We start from the raw sequence: 17943 nt of genomic DNA, 5'->3' as shown, positions 1-17943 counted from the left end.
AAAAAACTCAGAATGGTACGGAGTTTTACAGATTAGGAATCTCCTCAGTTTGATTCCTGGTCTGTGATGAGTTCGCTAATTTCAGCTGGGCAGAATGTTTCCACTTGTTGGGGGTGTCCGAAACCAGGGACCATAAATGTAAATATAATATAAATATAAATCCAAGAAAGAATTCAGGGGAAAGCTTCCACACCCAGAGATTGGTGAGAATGCGGTACCGGTTGGGCTGAATGGCCTGTTTCTGTGCTGTACAACAGTGTCAGCTGTGGCTCAGTGGGAGCACTCTCGCCTCTGAGTCAGTCGGATGAGGGTTCAAGTCCCACTCCAGGGACTTGAGCAGATAAATCTAGGCTGACATCCAGTGCTGCACTGTCGGAGGTGCCGTCTTTCGGATGAGAAGTTAAACCGAGGCCTGACCTACTCTCTCAGGTCAATGTAAAAGATCCCATGGCATTTTTTCAAAAAAGAGCAAGGGAGTTATCCCCTATGTCCTGGCCAATATTTATCCCTCAAATCAACATAACAAAAAAAAAACAGATTATCTGGTCATTATCACATTGCTATTTGTGGGAGCTTGTTGTGCGCAAATTGGCTGCCGTGTTTCCCACATTACACTCCAAAAGTACTTCATTGTCTGTAAAGTGCTGAGAGACATCCAGTGGTCGAGAATAGTGCTACATAAATGCAAGTTTTTCTTTTCTTTGCTGTAATTCTATGTAAACGATTGGGAATGAAATTAGCTACAGGTTTTTTTGTTCCCCATTTTTTGACTCCTCTCCGGTAGTTAGTATTACTAGCGGCGGGGAGCACGATGCATCAGATTGCACTGTTGAGTGCACAGCATGAGTTTCAACGGCCTTTCCTCACCCATCTTTTCACGTGCTCGTAAATCTAATGACCCCATGTGTGACTGTCGGGTGAGGACGGGATCAGGACCTCTGCACCGACTCCCATGGTTCAACAATCCGCGTAAGAAGGTGATCTTACATTTGGGTGTGGTGCCAGGCAGCAGCTGTCACATGTGGCAATGCCTTGAGGAGAGCATATGAAAAAGAACGGACAAAAGGGGGGGGAAATATAACGGCAGACACTCCCGGAGAGGCTGCTGGGAAGCAATGACCGACACCCTGAACGTTCGTCGACGTGCACAGGAAGAATGAGGTGCCAGGCACCATTTACCTGTGTCTCAGGAATAATGGGGCTTTCCGAAGGAGATGACCGGTAAAAGGTGGACAGAGGAGAAGCCAAGATGATGGGATTGGGCCTCACAAATCCACTCAGATCGCAGCTGGGTATCTCGTTCTCTTCCTTCTTCATGACCATGGTGTCCATCACATAAAAAACATTCCAGGGAATCCACACGGTGTGATACTGGGTGATGAAGGGAACACGTTCAAAGCATAGGGTGAGAGAGGCCCCACCGTTTGCCACGAGGTCAAACCTGATCAAAAGAATTACAACAGGAAAATCTATATCAGTCAAGGCATCAAATTACATTATAGAACGAGGTTTTATCTTTAGCATTATTGAGCACAACACTATGCGCCACTCAATCACATTAAATTCATTCACAATTGTTACTGTGGCTTCTAGAATAGTACAACTGAATAGAAAGTGTTACTTTTCTTGATGATAGAATAGATTTCCGGCCTGCAAGCCAGAAAATGCAATTTACAGAAACTATTTATATGATTATGCTACTAATAACAACAGGTAGCACCAAAGAAATTGGGCCTAATGTAATCATTGCATTGCAAAATGGTGTAATTGCTCAGTTCGCAAATGCATCGCTTGGTGTGGAGCTGCACCATGGATACCAAAGGCTCAAGATTCCTTTGCTGGCTTCTGTTGCATTATGCACCTTCAGCAGCATGCTGGTAGGGTAACTAACATTGGCCTCAGCTCCCTTGGGTTAGCAGCGGCGGTGGGGGAGGGGCGGGGCAATCAGCCAAGGTTCCTGGTGACTCCTGCTTGAAAGGCAGTGTCGAGTGAGGACAGTATTGGGCTCAGTGGGTAATGCTCAAGGTCAAAAAGCCTGCCGACACTCACGGTCTCAGCTCTCACATGTACAGTGGCACAGCCTCAAAATACGGGGGAGCCAATTTAAAACCGAGTCGAGAAGGAATTTCTTCTCCCAGAGGGTTGTGAATCTGTGGAATTCTCTGCCCAAGGAAGCAGTTGAGGCTAGCTCATTGAGCGTATTCAAATCACAGACAGATAGATTTTTAACCAATAAGGGAATTACGGGTTATGGGGAGCGGGCGGGTAAGTGGAACTGAGTCCACGGCCAGATCAGCCATGATCTTGTTGAATGGCGGAGCAGGCTCGAGGGGCTAGATGGCCTACTCCTGTTCCTAATTCTTATGTTCTTATGTGTCGAGCGGCTGGGGAACCATATCCATCTCAGAAATGCAACGTTAGGAGAAATGGGGAGAAAATTGAAGGGGGAGGTGGGGTGGGAAGACTGATTTTGCACTATACTGTTCTTTATCCCCCTCATGATCTTGAAAATCACAATTAGTTCAACTTGAGGATTCTTTTTTGAACAGAACAGATCGTGACTGTAACCATCTCATATAATTTAGGCAACCGATGCTTAGAATCATCATGACTGCTCACTTCTGTAACTTCTGAAGGGCAGTAGTTTTCTTTCTGTGATTATAGGTGACCAGAGCTGCGCCTTCTGCAAACGGAACCCAGTACCTATTTTCCCTTTTACTCAAGTTGTAATGTCACAGCTGTGGTACTCTCTATCTTTGACCTTCCTGACCTGGCTGCTGTGTCAGCAGCAAAATTGTTGTGTGTCAACTGACTACCTGGCGGACATTCTGGCTTACAAGCTGAAAATTCCAGATGACACCTGAAGGGTGTGCAGCACTCCAGGCAGGGAGCCACATCTACAGGGAGCCTCACTAGCATACCCTACACTTCGAGTGCACTCCCTGTGAGCACAGTTCCTATGTGGGAACATGGGATCGCAGAATCACCCCTGTAATCTTTACATAATAAGAAATTTTTGTTTTAAATGCATATTAATTTTTGACCTTTTTTCTGCCAACTGTTATACTTTCCCCCCCCCCCCCCCACCCCTTATTTTAAAAAAAATTGCCTTCCAAGATCATCGACAGAACCTCCAGCCCTGCGACCTTAACCATCAAGAAGGACAAAATCTTGGGAACATCATCACCTCCAAATTCCTTTCAAACTCACACAGCTTGGACATATATGACCATTCCTTCAACATCACTAGGTAGGAATTCCAGGAATTGACCGATCATCATACTGGGAGCATCTTCAACACAAGGAATAGAGTGGTTCAAGGAGAAGGCCCGCTGCCACCTTGTCAGCGCAATGAATGCGGCTTTATGATTAACTACCTCACAGCAAAGAGCAGTAAGATCCAGAATCTTGCCCGTCTCCACGGGGCGATAAATAATGGCATGAGCTCACTACGACATCAGGGAAAATTGTATTGGGCATTGGTGAGACCACAGTTCTGGTCTCCTTATTGGAGGCAGTTCAGAGCAGGTTCACTAGGTTGATTCCTGAGATGAAGGGGTTGTCTTATGAAAAAAGGTCGAGCAGGTTGTGCCTCTACTCATTGGAGTTTAGAAGAATGAGAGGTGATCTTATTGAAATATATAAGATTGTGAGGGGGCATTGACAGGGTAGATGCAGAGAGGATGTTCCCCCTCGTGGGGGAATCTAGAACAAGGGGCCATAGTTGCAGAAGAAGGGGCCGCCCATTTAAAACGGAGAAGAGGAGGAATTTCTTCTCTGAGGGGCGGGAATCTTTGGAATTCTCTACCCCAGAGAGCTGTGGAGGCTGGGTCATTGACTATATTTAAGGTGTAGACAGATTTTTGAACTAAATGGGAGTCAAGGGTTATGGGGAACAGGCAGGAAAGCGGAGTTGAGGCCAAGATCAGATCAGCCAAGATCTTATTGAATGGCGGAACAGGCTCGAGAAGCCAAATGGCCTACTCCTGCTCCTATTTCATTTGTTCTTATGCTCTTGAAACCCGATTTTCTTCCTTCTCCAGAAGGCAACCACATCGGTGATCTTTGTTTGGCCATCAAATGTTGTGCAACTGGATCGCGACCCCATTGGGTCTCTCTCCCATTCTCCAGTTAACTGAAAACCCTGTCAGTGGGGAATTCTGAGTACCACTCAGTGTGAGGGACATGAACTGGAATATTTTTTGTTAAGTGTGTCTGATCCTTTGTCCTAACATTTACTTCAGCTACATAAGACACAATTGGGATAAAATCAATACTTCGAGATGAAAAGGAAGCATAACAAATGGGGGAAATCAGAAATAAAAAGAAAACTTCTTGATGAGTTAACATTTCAGGCAGAGACTCTGCTAGAACTCACTAGTTTTCCACCTAAAGTCTTAACTTTTCCTTTTTCTATTCAGAGGCAGATGGACGTTTTCATATGGGCTCAGCACAATTAAAGCACTGTCTGCAATGATAAATGCAATTTTTTTTTAGAAAAAGTAAATAAATTACGCTTTAATATGATTAATGGATTTGATAGGGGAGTCCAGAACAAGGAGGCATAACCTTAAAATTAGAGCTAGACCATTCAGGGGTGATGTCAGGATGCACTTCTTCACACAAAGGGTAGTGGAGATCTGGAGCTCTCTCCCTCAAAAGATGCTGAGACCAGGTCAATTAGATAGATGGATTTCCTTTCGGTAAGGGTATTCAAGGATATGCAGCATAGGGGGGTAAATAACAGGTCAGCCATGATCTAAATGAAGGGCAGAACAGGCTCAAGGGACTGAATGGCCTACTCCTGTTCATATGTTCCAATGTGTAATTACTGGATGTTGCATCAGTGGCCTACCGGTGGACATATTTTGACCATTGTTGGGAACGGAATGGCTGCAGTCTGTATACTATCGAGTCGATTTCCACCGCCTCTGTTAGACAGGAGTGCGGTGAAAATCACGGAGCTGAACTCACTGCCCTGTTCCCACTCGCAGATGAAACACTTGCTCAAACCGTCATCCAAATAACAGTCGGTGGAGTCGCACAATTGGACACAGGAAAGCAGACTTTAAAACACGTCTGGACTATGGAATTAGTCCAAACTGATATTTGAATACGCACGTGAAAGAATTTTTGCAGTTTTGTTTGGGTTAAAACGTTTGATTCCCTGCTGCCACCTCATGGGGTTAAGTCACGCACAAGGTGCATTTTATTTCTATCATCAAAAACTCACATTCCGTCCTGGCGGGTGATGCTGTGGCCATATTGTGGGTAGTGCAGAAAGGACACGTTTACTCCGATGAGGGGCGTCCCATCTGCGGTAAGCACTTGTCCTCTGATAACGGAGCTCAGGCTGTAGATGGGGGGCAGGGGGGAGAAGAGAAAAAAAGAAAAGAAAGGAATCAATTACCGTTTGACAGAATCATTTGTGAGTAGGCTTGTTCTATCGAAATACTGTTGGAAAACACCATTAAAACAAATCTGATCAAATAATACAGGCAAGGACATTCCAAGCTAATTTATCTTGGTGCAACACTAATATTTTCTCAGATATTCTGATTTAATGCAGGCGTTCCCCTGACAGCTTATCCAGATCAATACAATCCATGTCTTACAGTTAGAACATATACAGCTCCTTTTTCCTGTGTTCTTTGATTGCATATGCTATATTTCAACTTAGCATGTAAATGAAGAATGAATTTATTATTAAAACTGACTGGGAGCTGCAAATGGGGTTGGGGAGAGGGTGGGTCATGGAGAGGCAATAGGAAACAGTCATTCAACAAGCTTTCATTAACTGCAGTGGCTAAACTGCATCAGGTCGGTCAGGATAACTGGTGGTATCCAACGTTCTGCCAGACATCAGGAGCTTGTGTATGAGAAGGCACCGGCTTGTTTTGTTCCCACTTTATTTCCAGAACATTACAAATTCATAAAAAGCCCATTAAAAAAATTTGTGCCCCGTTATTGCACTTCGTTGGGGCCTTTATTAAATTTGCGCCTCAACTCATTAGTCTGCTTTGAATTCCTTAACAGACTTTTAAAGAGTTACCCATTTAGCCTGAACCAAGGGAATCTACTGGAGAATTTGTGGATTAGCAAAGGCTTTGCTCCCATCAGCAATATGAATATGACACCAATTTCTCACACAAGGTACTTGTGCAGCTTGCAAGTCAATGCATTAGGGCACTGTTCCTGTAATTCTAACTCTTTAGTTCATTCTGAGGCTATTTATATTTCCTTTCTATTCATTATATCTGGTCTTCATGGAACATATCTTATACTCTGTTACTCTGAGTGCAACCTGCTCGCAGGCCTTTATCATTCTAGCTAAAGACAGTTTCTCAACGTGCATTCTGGATGACTTGCTCCCTTATTTTGCTTCTCACTGTTCTTTGGTAGGGAAGTATCTGACCTCCACATGGTACCTTTCCTTCTGCCGGGGCACACAACATCTTCAAAAGTCAGTCGGAGTGCAAAAATAATGCTTTCTCCCAAAATGGCATAGTTGTGAATAAGCCCTTGTCATCGCGATTTGTTTCATGCAATGTGTGGCCAAGAAAATACATGGCTCTCTCATCTCTCCCTCCAATTACAACCGAGGGGGAACTAGGTTTAAATGTCCGTAGTCACCATGAGATATCTGACCTGATCATCGCATGGTAACAGCAGGTAACAGACAGGATACAAGACTGAAGAAAACAAACTCCATTTTTGTCCACAGCTACAGTGAGATGCGTGACCTGCAAATCGCAGTGAAATGCCAACGTACACAGACCTAGGAGGTGGCCCCTCCTCTCTTCTGAATTCATGAGATGTAAATAAGCAGTTAATTTTTTTTCCATGTGCACACATCACAGGAGAAGCCCAAATCAAATTCAAGTAGGGAACTTACTGAAACGTCTTTCTTAAAGCTGTAAAATGTTGATTTTGGAAAGTGCCTCAATTTAAACTAACCTTTTAAGCTAATTCTAAACTCATTCCTTTGACCTGCACTGATGATGTTTCATGCTATTTAGTAGTTATTATTAAGCAGTTTGCAGATCACTCAATCTATTTTTCAAACGTTGCAATGATCGCCATTCTCTTTCTCCGCCCCCCCCACTCCAGTAATTTTTCCAACCGTACTGAAATACTTGCTTATCTTTTAGTCTTCAGTTCTGATGAAGGGCACACAACTGTCTTTTTCTTCAGAGCTGTTGATGGACCTTATCTGTACTTGCAGTATTTTCTGTTTCTATTTCAGATTTCTAGGATCTGCAGTTTTCTTTGAGCTCATCGTGTGTTTGCCCCTATTAGCTGAGAAATAGCTGGTAAAGGAAATCAGTGCAGCATTGGATATCCTATGTGCATTTGGTGATCAGCTCACTTGATATTGTGCACAGTGTGACACTGAACGTAGAGTAAACCAGAGGTCGGGATTCACAATCATCAATCCCACTCAGGTACTACTTGCCTTTATGTTCGCCATTTTGCCTAAACTCTGTTCATAACCAGTTATAATGTGTGCACCTGAGAGTATGCTCACAGGTTTGTAGAGCTGGCGCGATTCCATCTGAACTGACCCCTGTCCGGACGGAATTCCTCATCGGTGCCAAGCCCCGAAACCTCCCTCAGGAGCCGGTGCCTCACAACTTGAGCCTCCTCTGGGAAATCCCCTCCGGGACTTTCAGTTCTGCGCGGAGGGGATTCCTGTACGGGCTGCTCTTGCACACTCTCCACTTTGCCATCCTTGTCTGCCATCCGGACATGCCATGGCGCACCATCTTGCCGTCTGGAGGTTGCGGGGGTCCCCAATGGAGTGCTCTCTATGCGGGAGCCCTCCCTTTATTTATTGGGGACTTGACCTGGAGGGTGTTGCACGGAGCAGTCCCTCACAATAGGTTTTTAAGTCAGTTCATGGACTCCCAGGCCACCTGCAATTTCTGCGGTCTGGAGTAGTCCATGTTCCATGTCTATGTCAAATGTGCGAGGTTGCAGCCCCTATTCCATTATTTGAAGGGGCTGCTCCTCAAATTCTGGTTGCACTTCAGTCCCACGCTCCTGATCTTTGGGCACCCTGTGCGGAGGGGAGCGGGCAAGTCGGAAGGCCTCCTCGTGGGACTGCTCCTGAGCATGGCCAAGGTGGCCATTAATCGGTCCAGGCAGCGGGCGGTCGTTCAGCCCGACTGCCTGCCTCTCTTCCGCGGTTACATCCGAGCCAGGGTGTCCCTGGAGATGGAGCACGCGGTGTCCATCGGTACGCTCGCAGCCTTCCGCGAGAGGTGGGCGCCGGAGGGACTGGAGTGCATCATCACCCCCTTCAACCAAATTTTCATTTGATTTAAGTTCATGGTAAAAAGTTAATTTGTTTATTTGTCGGTTTTCATGCCCCTCGTTAATAAGGGGACACTTGATTTATAGTTTTGCACTAAAATAGTTGTAGAGCTGGCGCGTTGTGAGTGGCTTAGCCAGTCACGTGATGTCCTCAAGACTCAATAAAACCCCAGTCAGTTGGGTCGCGGTCATCCACGATGAGACATGCAGTTATGAGCCTAGTGGATGAACTGGCTCCATGTCTAGTGTGATTATTAAACCTTTGTTAATAAACCAACGAGGTCTCAATAGCAAAAGCAAAATACTGTGGATGCTGGAATCTGAAATTAAAACAGAAAATGTTTCATTCACTGCCAGTTCTCTTCCAGGAATGTCCACCTTGAAGAAGTTCTGCTTTTCCCTCTGATGGGATTTCCATTTGTCTCTTTTACCTTGTTCATCTTCTTTGCTTTCTGTTTATCTAGAGTAACCTTTTTCTAACTTCTGCCATTACCATCTCAAGTCAACCCATCATCCTTTTTGTCTCTTTAATCTCTCCTGTCTTCCACCCTATCACAGACCTTCCCTTTTGTTCTTTGCTTCCCTCCCACTTTCAGAGCTCCTTAAGAATCTGTTCATTTCGAACACTCTCCAGTTCTGACGAAGGGTCATCGACCTGAAACGTTAACTCTGTTTTTCTCTCCACAGATGCTGCCTGACCCACTGAGATTTTCAGCATTTTCTGTTTTTAGTTCTTAATAGCAATGTGTTGCTATGAATTCTTAAGCAAAGCACCCGCTAAGCAAATACATTACACCATCATCATCATAGGCAGTCCCTCGAAATCGAGGAAGGCTTGCTTCCGCTCTAAAAGTGAGTTCTTAGGTGACTGAACAGTCCAATACGGGAATTAAAGTCTCTGTCACAGGTGGGACAGACAGTGGTTGAAGGAAAGGGTGGGTGGGGAATCTGGTTTGCCGCACGCTCCTTCCACTGCCTGCGCTTGGTTTCTGCATGCTCTTGGCGACGAGACTCGAGGTGCTCCGTGTACATTACACCAGTGTATTGTGGGAACACCCCTCCTCCGACCTCAGAATTTTCAGACAACACAACTGCAACTTAATTAAGTCTGAATCCAGACAGACTGGATTCCAACAGCCGGTTTGGTCTTTGCAAATCTGCAATCAGCAGTAAAACATGTTTTATTTCTGTAAAATGTTTGCACAGAGATTTCCTCCGCACACTGAATTATTTAACAATATCTCTCTTAGGCGGTCTCTCGTATCGAGGATGACTTGCTTCCACACCAAAAAGGGATGAGTTCACAGGTGTTTCAGCGTGGAGGCCCCGACCTGGGAGAAACCACCAACCGCAGTTCTGGGCCATAAAAGGAGCAGAGGCTTGGGAGCAGCATGGAGGCCACTTCAGGGATCAGCGTGAGCTGGTGCAAGAGGGTGATGACCGAGAGAAGGGCGGCTGGATTGGATATCACCAAAATCCAAATCGCTAATTGGATTAACAATATATCGATGCAGCTACACTGAAATCTTTTTGTCTGCACCTGCCCAGCAAACTAAACATTACTTGCCATCAATGTGAATGTGTATTCAACCAGGTGAGGTGCTGCAAGCCATTTAAGGACAGCGTGCGTGAAAAAAAATCGTAATATTAAATAAAAAGGACGACTGATTATCACAATGCTATAGCACAAATTATTCATACTTTTGTTTCTTCTAAAAACCTGGTAATTCTAAACCCAAGTTAGGAGGCGGAAAATCTGTCAGTTCTATTTAAAGCTAGTATTTGTGACCCCATTTTTACAGATCATTAAAACCATTTTTCTCAGATTTAAGCAGACATTAGTTAGCAATTGCATAGTAAATCTTGTTCTGCACCGTGCCTATCCCCAAGAATTTCCAAACAGACTCGGATCAAAACTGACTGAAATGCTTTGGAAATGAGGAAGAAAATCCAGAGTTTTAAAGGAGTATTAATAGGTTTTGGACAGATCTGACTTGCTCCAAATCTAATATATTTTAGCTGCTGTGGTTACTTATTTACCAACAGTGACTGCACCTCAACAATAATTCATTGGCTGCGAAGCGCTTTGGGACGCCCCGAGAATGCGAAAGGCGCTTTATAATGCAAGTTTTTTTCTTTCTCACTGTGAATGAACCTTCTGTGAGATATATTCGGCTGATAGTTCTCCCAATGTCTTGGTGCAGGGGTTAGATCTATGTGACACAACCACTGGGTGGGCCGCAACCAATTAAAACACTTTGGGGTCAGGCAGAATCGTGATTGAACACCATGGCCGATGTAACCACTTCCTTCACAATGAAACATTAGCACACTTAACCAACAAACATAAGAAACAGGAGCCAGACTGGCCATGCGGCCCCTCAAACCTGCTCCGCCATTCAATAAGATCATGGCTGATCTTCTACCCCAATTCCATATCCCTTGATTCCCTTAAATGTCCAAAAATCTATTAATCTCAGTCTTGAATATACTCAACATCTGTAAATTCGAAGCACCTATCCGTAAAAATGTGAGCCCCCCCCCAATTTTCTAAAAATCCCAACACTTTTATTTGTTAAAATTCAGTCACCCCACAACCCCCTCATTATGTACACTAAAACTCTGCACATCATCTACATTTTTGCTCTTCATAGAATCATACAGCACCAGTCATTCAGCCCATCGTGCCCGTGCGGGCTCTTTGAAAGAGCTATCCAATTAATCCCACTTCCCTTCTCTTACCCTATAGCCCAGCATGTGCTTTTCTTTTCAAGTACACATCCAATTCCCTTTTGAAAGATACTATTGAATCTGCTTCGATCATCACCTTTTCAGGCAGTGCATTCCAGATCATAACAATTACGTAAAAAAACATTTCTCCTCATCTTGCCTTGGGTCCTTTTGTCAATTACCTTAAATCTGTGTCCTGTGGTTATCCACCTTCCTGCCAGTGGAAACAATTTCTTATTTATTCTATTAAAACGCTTTGCAATTTTGAACATCGCTATCAAATCTCCTCTTAACCATCTCTGTTCTAAAGAGAACAACCCCAGCTTCTCCAGTGTCAGCTGTGGCTCAGTGGGTAGCACTCTTGCCTCTTCTGAGTCAGAAGGTTGTGGATTCAAGTCCCACTCCAGGGACTTGAGCACAAAAATCCAGGCTGACACACCAGTGCGTTGCTGAGGGAGTGCTGCACCGTCGGAGGTGCCATCTTTCGGGTGAGACGTTAAACCGAGGCCCCGCCTGCTCTCTCAAGTGGACGTAAAAGATCCCATGGCACTATTTTGAAAAAGAGCAGGGGAGTTATCCCCAGTGTCCTGACCACTATTTATCCCTCAATCAACATAATAGATTATCTGGTCATTATCACATTGCTGTTTGTGGGAGCTTGCTTATGCGCAAATTGGCTGCCGCATTTCCCACATTACAACAGTGACTACACTCCAAAAGTACTTCATCGGCTGTAAAGAGCTTTGAGATGTCCGATGGTTGTGAAAGGCGCTATATAAATCCAAGCCTTTTCTTACCTTTCTCTCTACACAACTGACGTCGCTCATCCCAGGTATTCCGTGGCCTGGCCTGTTCTGCTTCCCTGCCACCCAGTATCCTGAACTACTGCCTGCCATGGCTCGCCACCAATTGGTCCCTGTCACTCTCATTGCTGCATTTGGAGGATTTATTTCAGTGCATTGTTTTAGGTTCAATCCCTGGTCTATGCTGAGTTAGTTGATCTTAACCAGAGTAACATTGGGCAGTTTGAATTAGCCTCGGTGCTCTTGGATAGCAAGGTGGGGGGGGGCGCATTGAAATCAGTATCCAAAGATTCCAGCTGAAAAGTAAGGAGACTGAGTGAGCAATGGCTTTGGCTCGGAAGTGATGCTCCTCAGCTCATATTCACTGTCCAGTTTGACATGTGAAGATTGACCACTTACGGGACGTATCAGTGGGTTACTGACTGCATCCCAGCAAGGAGTCAGCGTAAGACTGGAGAATTTTAGCTATGAGCAAAGATTGGATAGGCTGGGTTTTTTATTTCTTTGGAACAGAAGAGGCTGAGGGGAGACCTTGTTGAGCTGTATAAAAGATCCTGCAAATCCATTGGCAGGATAGACGCACCAATGTCAGTGTTCTCGCTCAGGCCAACATCCCCAGCATCGGCTACAATCGATCAGCTCCGCTGGGCGGGCCACATCGGTCCACATACCTGACACGAGACTCCCAAAGCAAGCGCTATACTCGGAGCTTTGACATTGCAAGCGAGCCCCAGGTGGGCCGAGGAAACACTTCAAGGACACCCTCAAAGCCTCCTTGAAAAAGTGCAACATCCCCACCAGCACCTGGGAATCCCTGGCCCAGGACCACCCAAAGTGGAGGAAAAGCATCCGGGAAGGCACTGAACACCTCGAGTCTTCGCCAAGAGCAAGCTGAAGCCAAGCATAAACAGCGGAAGGAGCGCACGGCACCCTACCCACCCGTTCTTTCAACCACCGTCTGCCCCACCTGTGACAGAGACTGTAGGTCCCACATTGGACTCTTCAGTCTCCCGAGAACTCATTTCTAGTGTGGAAGCAAGTCATCCTCGACCCCGAGGGACTGCCTATGATGGTGATGATGATGATGTGTAAAATTATAAGGGGCCTAGATAAGTTGAATAGGAAGAACCTATTTCCCTTAGTAGATAGGTCAATAACTGGTGGAAGGATCAGAAGGGAGTTGAGGAGTGGTGGTGGGGGGTCTGAAAGGATGGTTAAGACAGAAAGTGTCATCGTATTTAAAAGGAACCTGAAGTGCCATAACCTGCAGGGCTACGGACCAAGAGCTGGAAAGTGGGATTCGGTTGGATCGCTCTTCTTCAGCCGGCACAGACACGATGGGCTGAGTGGCCTAATTCTGAGCCGTAAATTTCTATGATTAGTGGAGTATCTGTGGCCTTCTGACACATGTGTGACTGCACCCAGCAATGAGGCAGCATCAGTGGGATAGGAGGCGCGAACAGGGCAGAAAATAATGAACTGCAAAACAAATACAAGAAATACGCTGCCCTGGGCTGCTTCAGTTGAAATGATATCAATACAGGAATGGAATAACTTACGTTTACACTTAACACTTGGAAATCCCAAAGAGCTTAATAGCCAATTGAAGTGTAGTCATGCAGGGTCAGTACGATCGTGCAAACAATGAGATAAATAACCAGTTCGCTTGCTTTTGGTGGTATTGGCTGGAGCGACAAACCTTTCAATGTTTTACACCCACCTGGACAGAGCCTCAGTTTAATGTCTCATCTGAAAGACAGCCCCTCCAATTATTCTGGACCCCCTCTGCACTGCATTGAAGTGTCAACCTAGATTACATGCTCAGGTCCTGGAGTGGGACCCATGGCCGTCTGACTCAGAGACAGGAGTGCCAGCACTGAGCCAATCTGACAGTCTTGCTGAGGGAGCCGGAGGTGTTTCTACGGCTTACAGTCACAATCCGAAATGTGCTTGAGGGATGAAAAATAGTGTGGACAAACTCTCTTATTACATTTTAACAAAGTAGACAACATACTACATCAGTGTGTGATCGGATTTATCTGCGCTCATTTCAGCACTGACAGACTAACCTCCTGTCAAAAGGATTTTCCCCGGCTACGATATGACTGCTGTCTGGTCCAATAAGGAACTTGATTCGATCATGGAAGGACCTGGCAGCTTGCTGAGAGGGTGGTTGCTGGCTTTGACCAATAATGTCCAGTGGGTCAGGCGATCCGCGGCAGTAGGGCTGGTTCTGGCAGGAGCTGTGTAAACAGCAGTCGGGATCCATGCAATCGATCAGACCATCTACGGAATGGAAAAGCAGTCAAGTGAAAAACTGGTTCTTGCCGTTCTTCAACCACGTTTGTAGAGCTTGGACAGTCGTCCTCCTATCTTAACTCAGCAAGTCCCAAAACAGCAGCATACATGGGAACGCATACCGTTATATCAATATTCATTCACAACTTCGGTGTGCGAATGTTAGTGTATGTACATTTAATATTTCAAGAAATTCCTTTGTTTGCTATTTGAACAGCGGCGCAAACGCATTTCGGGTTAACGCCTTGGTTAAGATAACGGAAAAAGGAAAGCATTGCGGACAATAATATTCACATAAAGTAATTGCGAGGTTTTTTGCAGAGGAAGCCAGTCTCTCATTAACATCACTGCGGGATGCAGTCAAGCACACTCCAGAATGTGCAGCACTCCTGAAATATTAATTTGTCTTTTGCTTTCAGAAGCTCATCACCATGGGGGGATTGGGATGGGTGCTTAAATTCCTCCTGTTGATAATTTGGCAAAAAGCAAAAGTCAGGGCGATTACAAAAGAGGAAATCACATTTTGTATTCACGTCAACTCTTTTGTCAAAATGATCACCAATTTCAATCCTCCGCAATGTATTTCTCGCGCCTTCTGTTTTGAACACCAGATTTTGAGCAATTGTGGTTTAACTTTTTACTTTGTTGAAGGTGTGAATCAAGACAGCCTTCAGTTCAAGTGAGGTTGATGCTATGCTCAGCTTTTCTCCCAATTAATCCAGTGGCTTTTGTACAAATTTAAAAAAGTACTACTGACTGAAGTTTGTGTAGTTACAATGGAGTGCCAGATAAAAAGTTCTGCGTCAATTCAATGCAACAGTTTAAATCATTTTCATACAATATGGAGTGAGCTGTGCCTCATCAGGAAGCCTGAAGCCTTTGTAATATTGAGAGTGGAAAATGATATTTGCTTTCTCTGGCCCAGATTCAGATTTGTAACCATTCAACTGTCTTATTCCACGCACAACCTGTATGTCAGTATGGGGGACTTGCTTACCTGGGAAAATACATTAGGTGAGGAGAAAAAGGGGAAATAATGTCAAAATGATCACAGGTTTCCTCAGGGATGATCTGAAGCTGGAACAGGAGCCTTTATCCATGCCGTATTATTTCCTTTTGATGAACTCTTGCATGATGAAGTAGATTTTTAGGTGGTAATTTTCTGAGAAATGCGCTGATGGTAGGGAACCTCATTCTCCCGAGTGCACGCTCGGAAAATTACTCCCGTAGCTTCCCTTTTGTCTCGAGGAATATTTTATTAACTGAATGCTTAATATCACATCAGTGTGGTTATTAAGAAAAATGCCCCCGGTTATTGCTATTTTTTTCTCCAAAGGGAGAAGATGTATGCTGCTGTCAGTTGGCTGCAGAGTAAATCCAATTGCAGCACGGAGAGAGTTAAAGCTCTTTTGCAGTAGCGCTGCTGCACAGCCCTTTCCCTCAGGAAATACAGAAGAGAAGTAGAGAAAGAGGCACTTTCAAATTTAGTCATTCATCTTTGTTAGTTTATGTAAAGCAAATGTACATCTGGCACGTAGTCTGCAGGTCATAAAACAGCAAGAGATTGACACCCGCAGAACTAATCAGCTGGAAATGCATTTTTACAAGCTCCTCCGAAAACATCAATCAGAAACAAGAATCTCATTTTCAGTTACTGGGAAGGAGCCTGAAGAGCTTGGTTATTTTTCGAGGGAGTTTATCAACTACTTGCCCGAGTGAGTGACGGATGACTGTGGAACTGTTTTCCCATGACTTGAGAAGTTATTCTTCATTATTTGATGTGCTCACACAGCCAGCGTTATTTACTGTTGTTTACTTGATTGCACCATTGTTCATTGGAAAGGCTGGCCTCTCCAGCATAACATAGCTCGGGCTCTCCTGGTCTTTGCAAGGCGCACCATGTACTGGATCTGTTTTGAACGATGGGGTCACCCCTGTACCACCACACTGCCACAACCAACAAGACACCTTCACCCCTGAAGCATGTAACCGATATTCTCTTTAAGCTGCGTGGCTGCGCAGTGCTCCGCAGCTCCTGTGCAGCCAGCTCACCAGCTTTTAAGTAGGAGAAACTGCGCGCCATTTTTAATGGGTTGCGCAGTCCCTGAAAGGGGCCATGCAGCCCCCCCCAAAATTAAAGGGAACATTGAATGTAACCCTATGTTACCAATATGTACACCTGTGCCTACCGACTTACTGCATCGCTGTGTCCGCCTACAAATACCGTGCCAGTGTGCAACTGCACCAAGACGTAAAGGCGTTGGTTCACAGCAGAGATGTCCACATCACAGAGCACATTGCGTTGGCAGTAGTGTGTATTCCATTGATTTCAAATGAAACCTATGGCATAAAAGTCATTCTCACGCAGAATTGCACGTAGTTGGTGCCGATTTTGACTTTTGGGCGACCGACCAGTGTTGGCTGGTCAGCAGTTCCTGTGGCGAAGAGGCTGCTGCGATTTAGAGGCCCCAGCCTCGGCCTCATTTGAATTTGTCAGGCGAGCTGCGGACCCCAGACAGGGGTCCTGATGTAATTTGCCGCTCTTCAGCCTCTGGAATGTTGTCCGGCTGGGACAGATAGCTGCTCAGGAAAGGGGCGCATGATGCCAAGGCGGGACAAGGCCGGGCTGACAGCGACCTGCAGTATCTTTGTGGAGCTAGGAGCAGCACTTCTGTTCCTCATGGCTCCACAAAGAAATGTTTTCAATCTTTCTTGCCATTTCCTGATCTCCAGTGCACATGGACGGAGTGTTTGCATCGCAAGCTCCAGCCACGTGCCTGTTAAAATTGCATACGGGGTCGAAACTACATTAGGACCTCGATTTTCATGGGAAAGAGGACAGATGGATTGTTTCAGGAAGGCACTTTGACAGCCCAATGGTAGGCTTCTCTGAAGGACACAGTGGGACGATTGTAGGGGTTGAATAGCAACACCGACAGACCAATATGAGGCACTTCCGGCCCCCTTAACGGCGATTTTCCCCGAGTTAAAATTGGTGCCAGTAAGCCGAGACCAAGTGTTATCTGCAGTTGAAGTGGGGTTAGAGGGCGGGGGAATAATTGAAACAGTGTGTCCAGACATAATTCGGTCCCCATTTTAGAGTTGCATATTTTGTGCTTACTTTGTATAAGACTTTAGTTTTATAGTACCATTTATTGGGAAGTAGAAAAACATATGGTAATTTGGGAAGCAGAACAAAGTTTCCCTGCAGCAGAGATTGAAGAGTTCCGGAGCGGCAAAACTGAGGCACTCCAGCACTCGTGTTGGTGGGAGGGTGTAATTACACCATCGCTAACTTACATGCATGATTTACAGAAATTTATAATAGACAAAGCTGATACAGGAAGTGCACACAGGTGTTAAGTTTCTTTTTAATATAAGCACAGATGTTTGTGTGAAAAGTAACAGACATGGAGATGATTCTTTGAAAAAAAAATTACTCTGCATAAATGTGAATGGTTTTCATTTGAGACGCTGTTTTTTTTGATAACTAAAAGAAACTAGAGAACATTGTCACTATTATCACACAGTTACAATATTACACATTTGTGATATAGTCATTATTGTACTACACTGAAAAAAATATAGCGACTATTACAACCTCAGGATATCTTGACATGCTTTACAACCAATGAAGTACTTTTGAAGTGTAGTTACTGTTGTAATGTAGGAAATGCAGTAGGCAATTTGTGCACAGCAAGGTCCCACAAACAGCAATGTGATAATGATCAGATAATCTATTTTAGTGATGTTGGTTGAGGGATAAATATTGGCCAGGACACCAGGGAGCTCTCTA

The 17943-nt window shown here is 44.9% G+C and overlaps 1 protein-coding gene across 7 annotated transcripts in view; it reads right to left on the bottom strand.

Annotated features, from left to right (window-relative positions):
* The window catches only part of LOC139262996 (teneurin-3-like), a 924456-nt gene that overhangs the window by 79600 nt on the left and 826913 nt on the right, over positions 1–17943 (bottom strand). For all 7 annotated transcript variants that reach the window (XM_070878430.1, XM_070878437.1, XM_070878446.1 and 4 more), the window contains 3 exons: positions 13919–14135; positions 5234–5353; positions 1180–1441 (listed from right to left, as the gene is read on the bottom strand). In XM_070878430.1, coding sequence (XP_070734531.1) covers positions 1180–1441; positions 5234–5353; positions 13919–14135 — 599 coding nt within the window. The remainder of the gene's footprint in view (positions 1–1179; positions 1442–5233; positions 5354–13918; positions 14136–17943) is intronic.

The sequence above is a fragment of the Pristiophorus japonicus genome, chromosome 1 (genome assembly GCF_044704955.1).
Source record: "Pristiophorus japonicus isolate sPriJap1 chromosome 1, sPriJap1.hap1, whole genome shotgun sequence".
NCBI classification, from domain to species: Eukaryota; Metazoa; Chordata; class Chondrichthyes; family Pristiophoridae; genus Pristiophorus; species Pristiophorus japonicus.
Note: the sequence above shows the minus strand (reverse complement) of the source record. Positions and strands in the feature narration are given on the sequence as shown.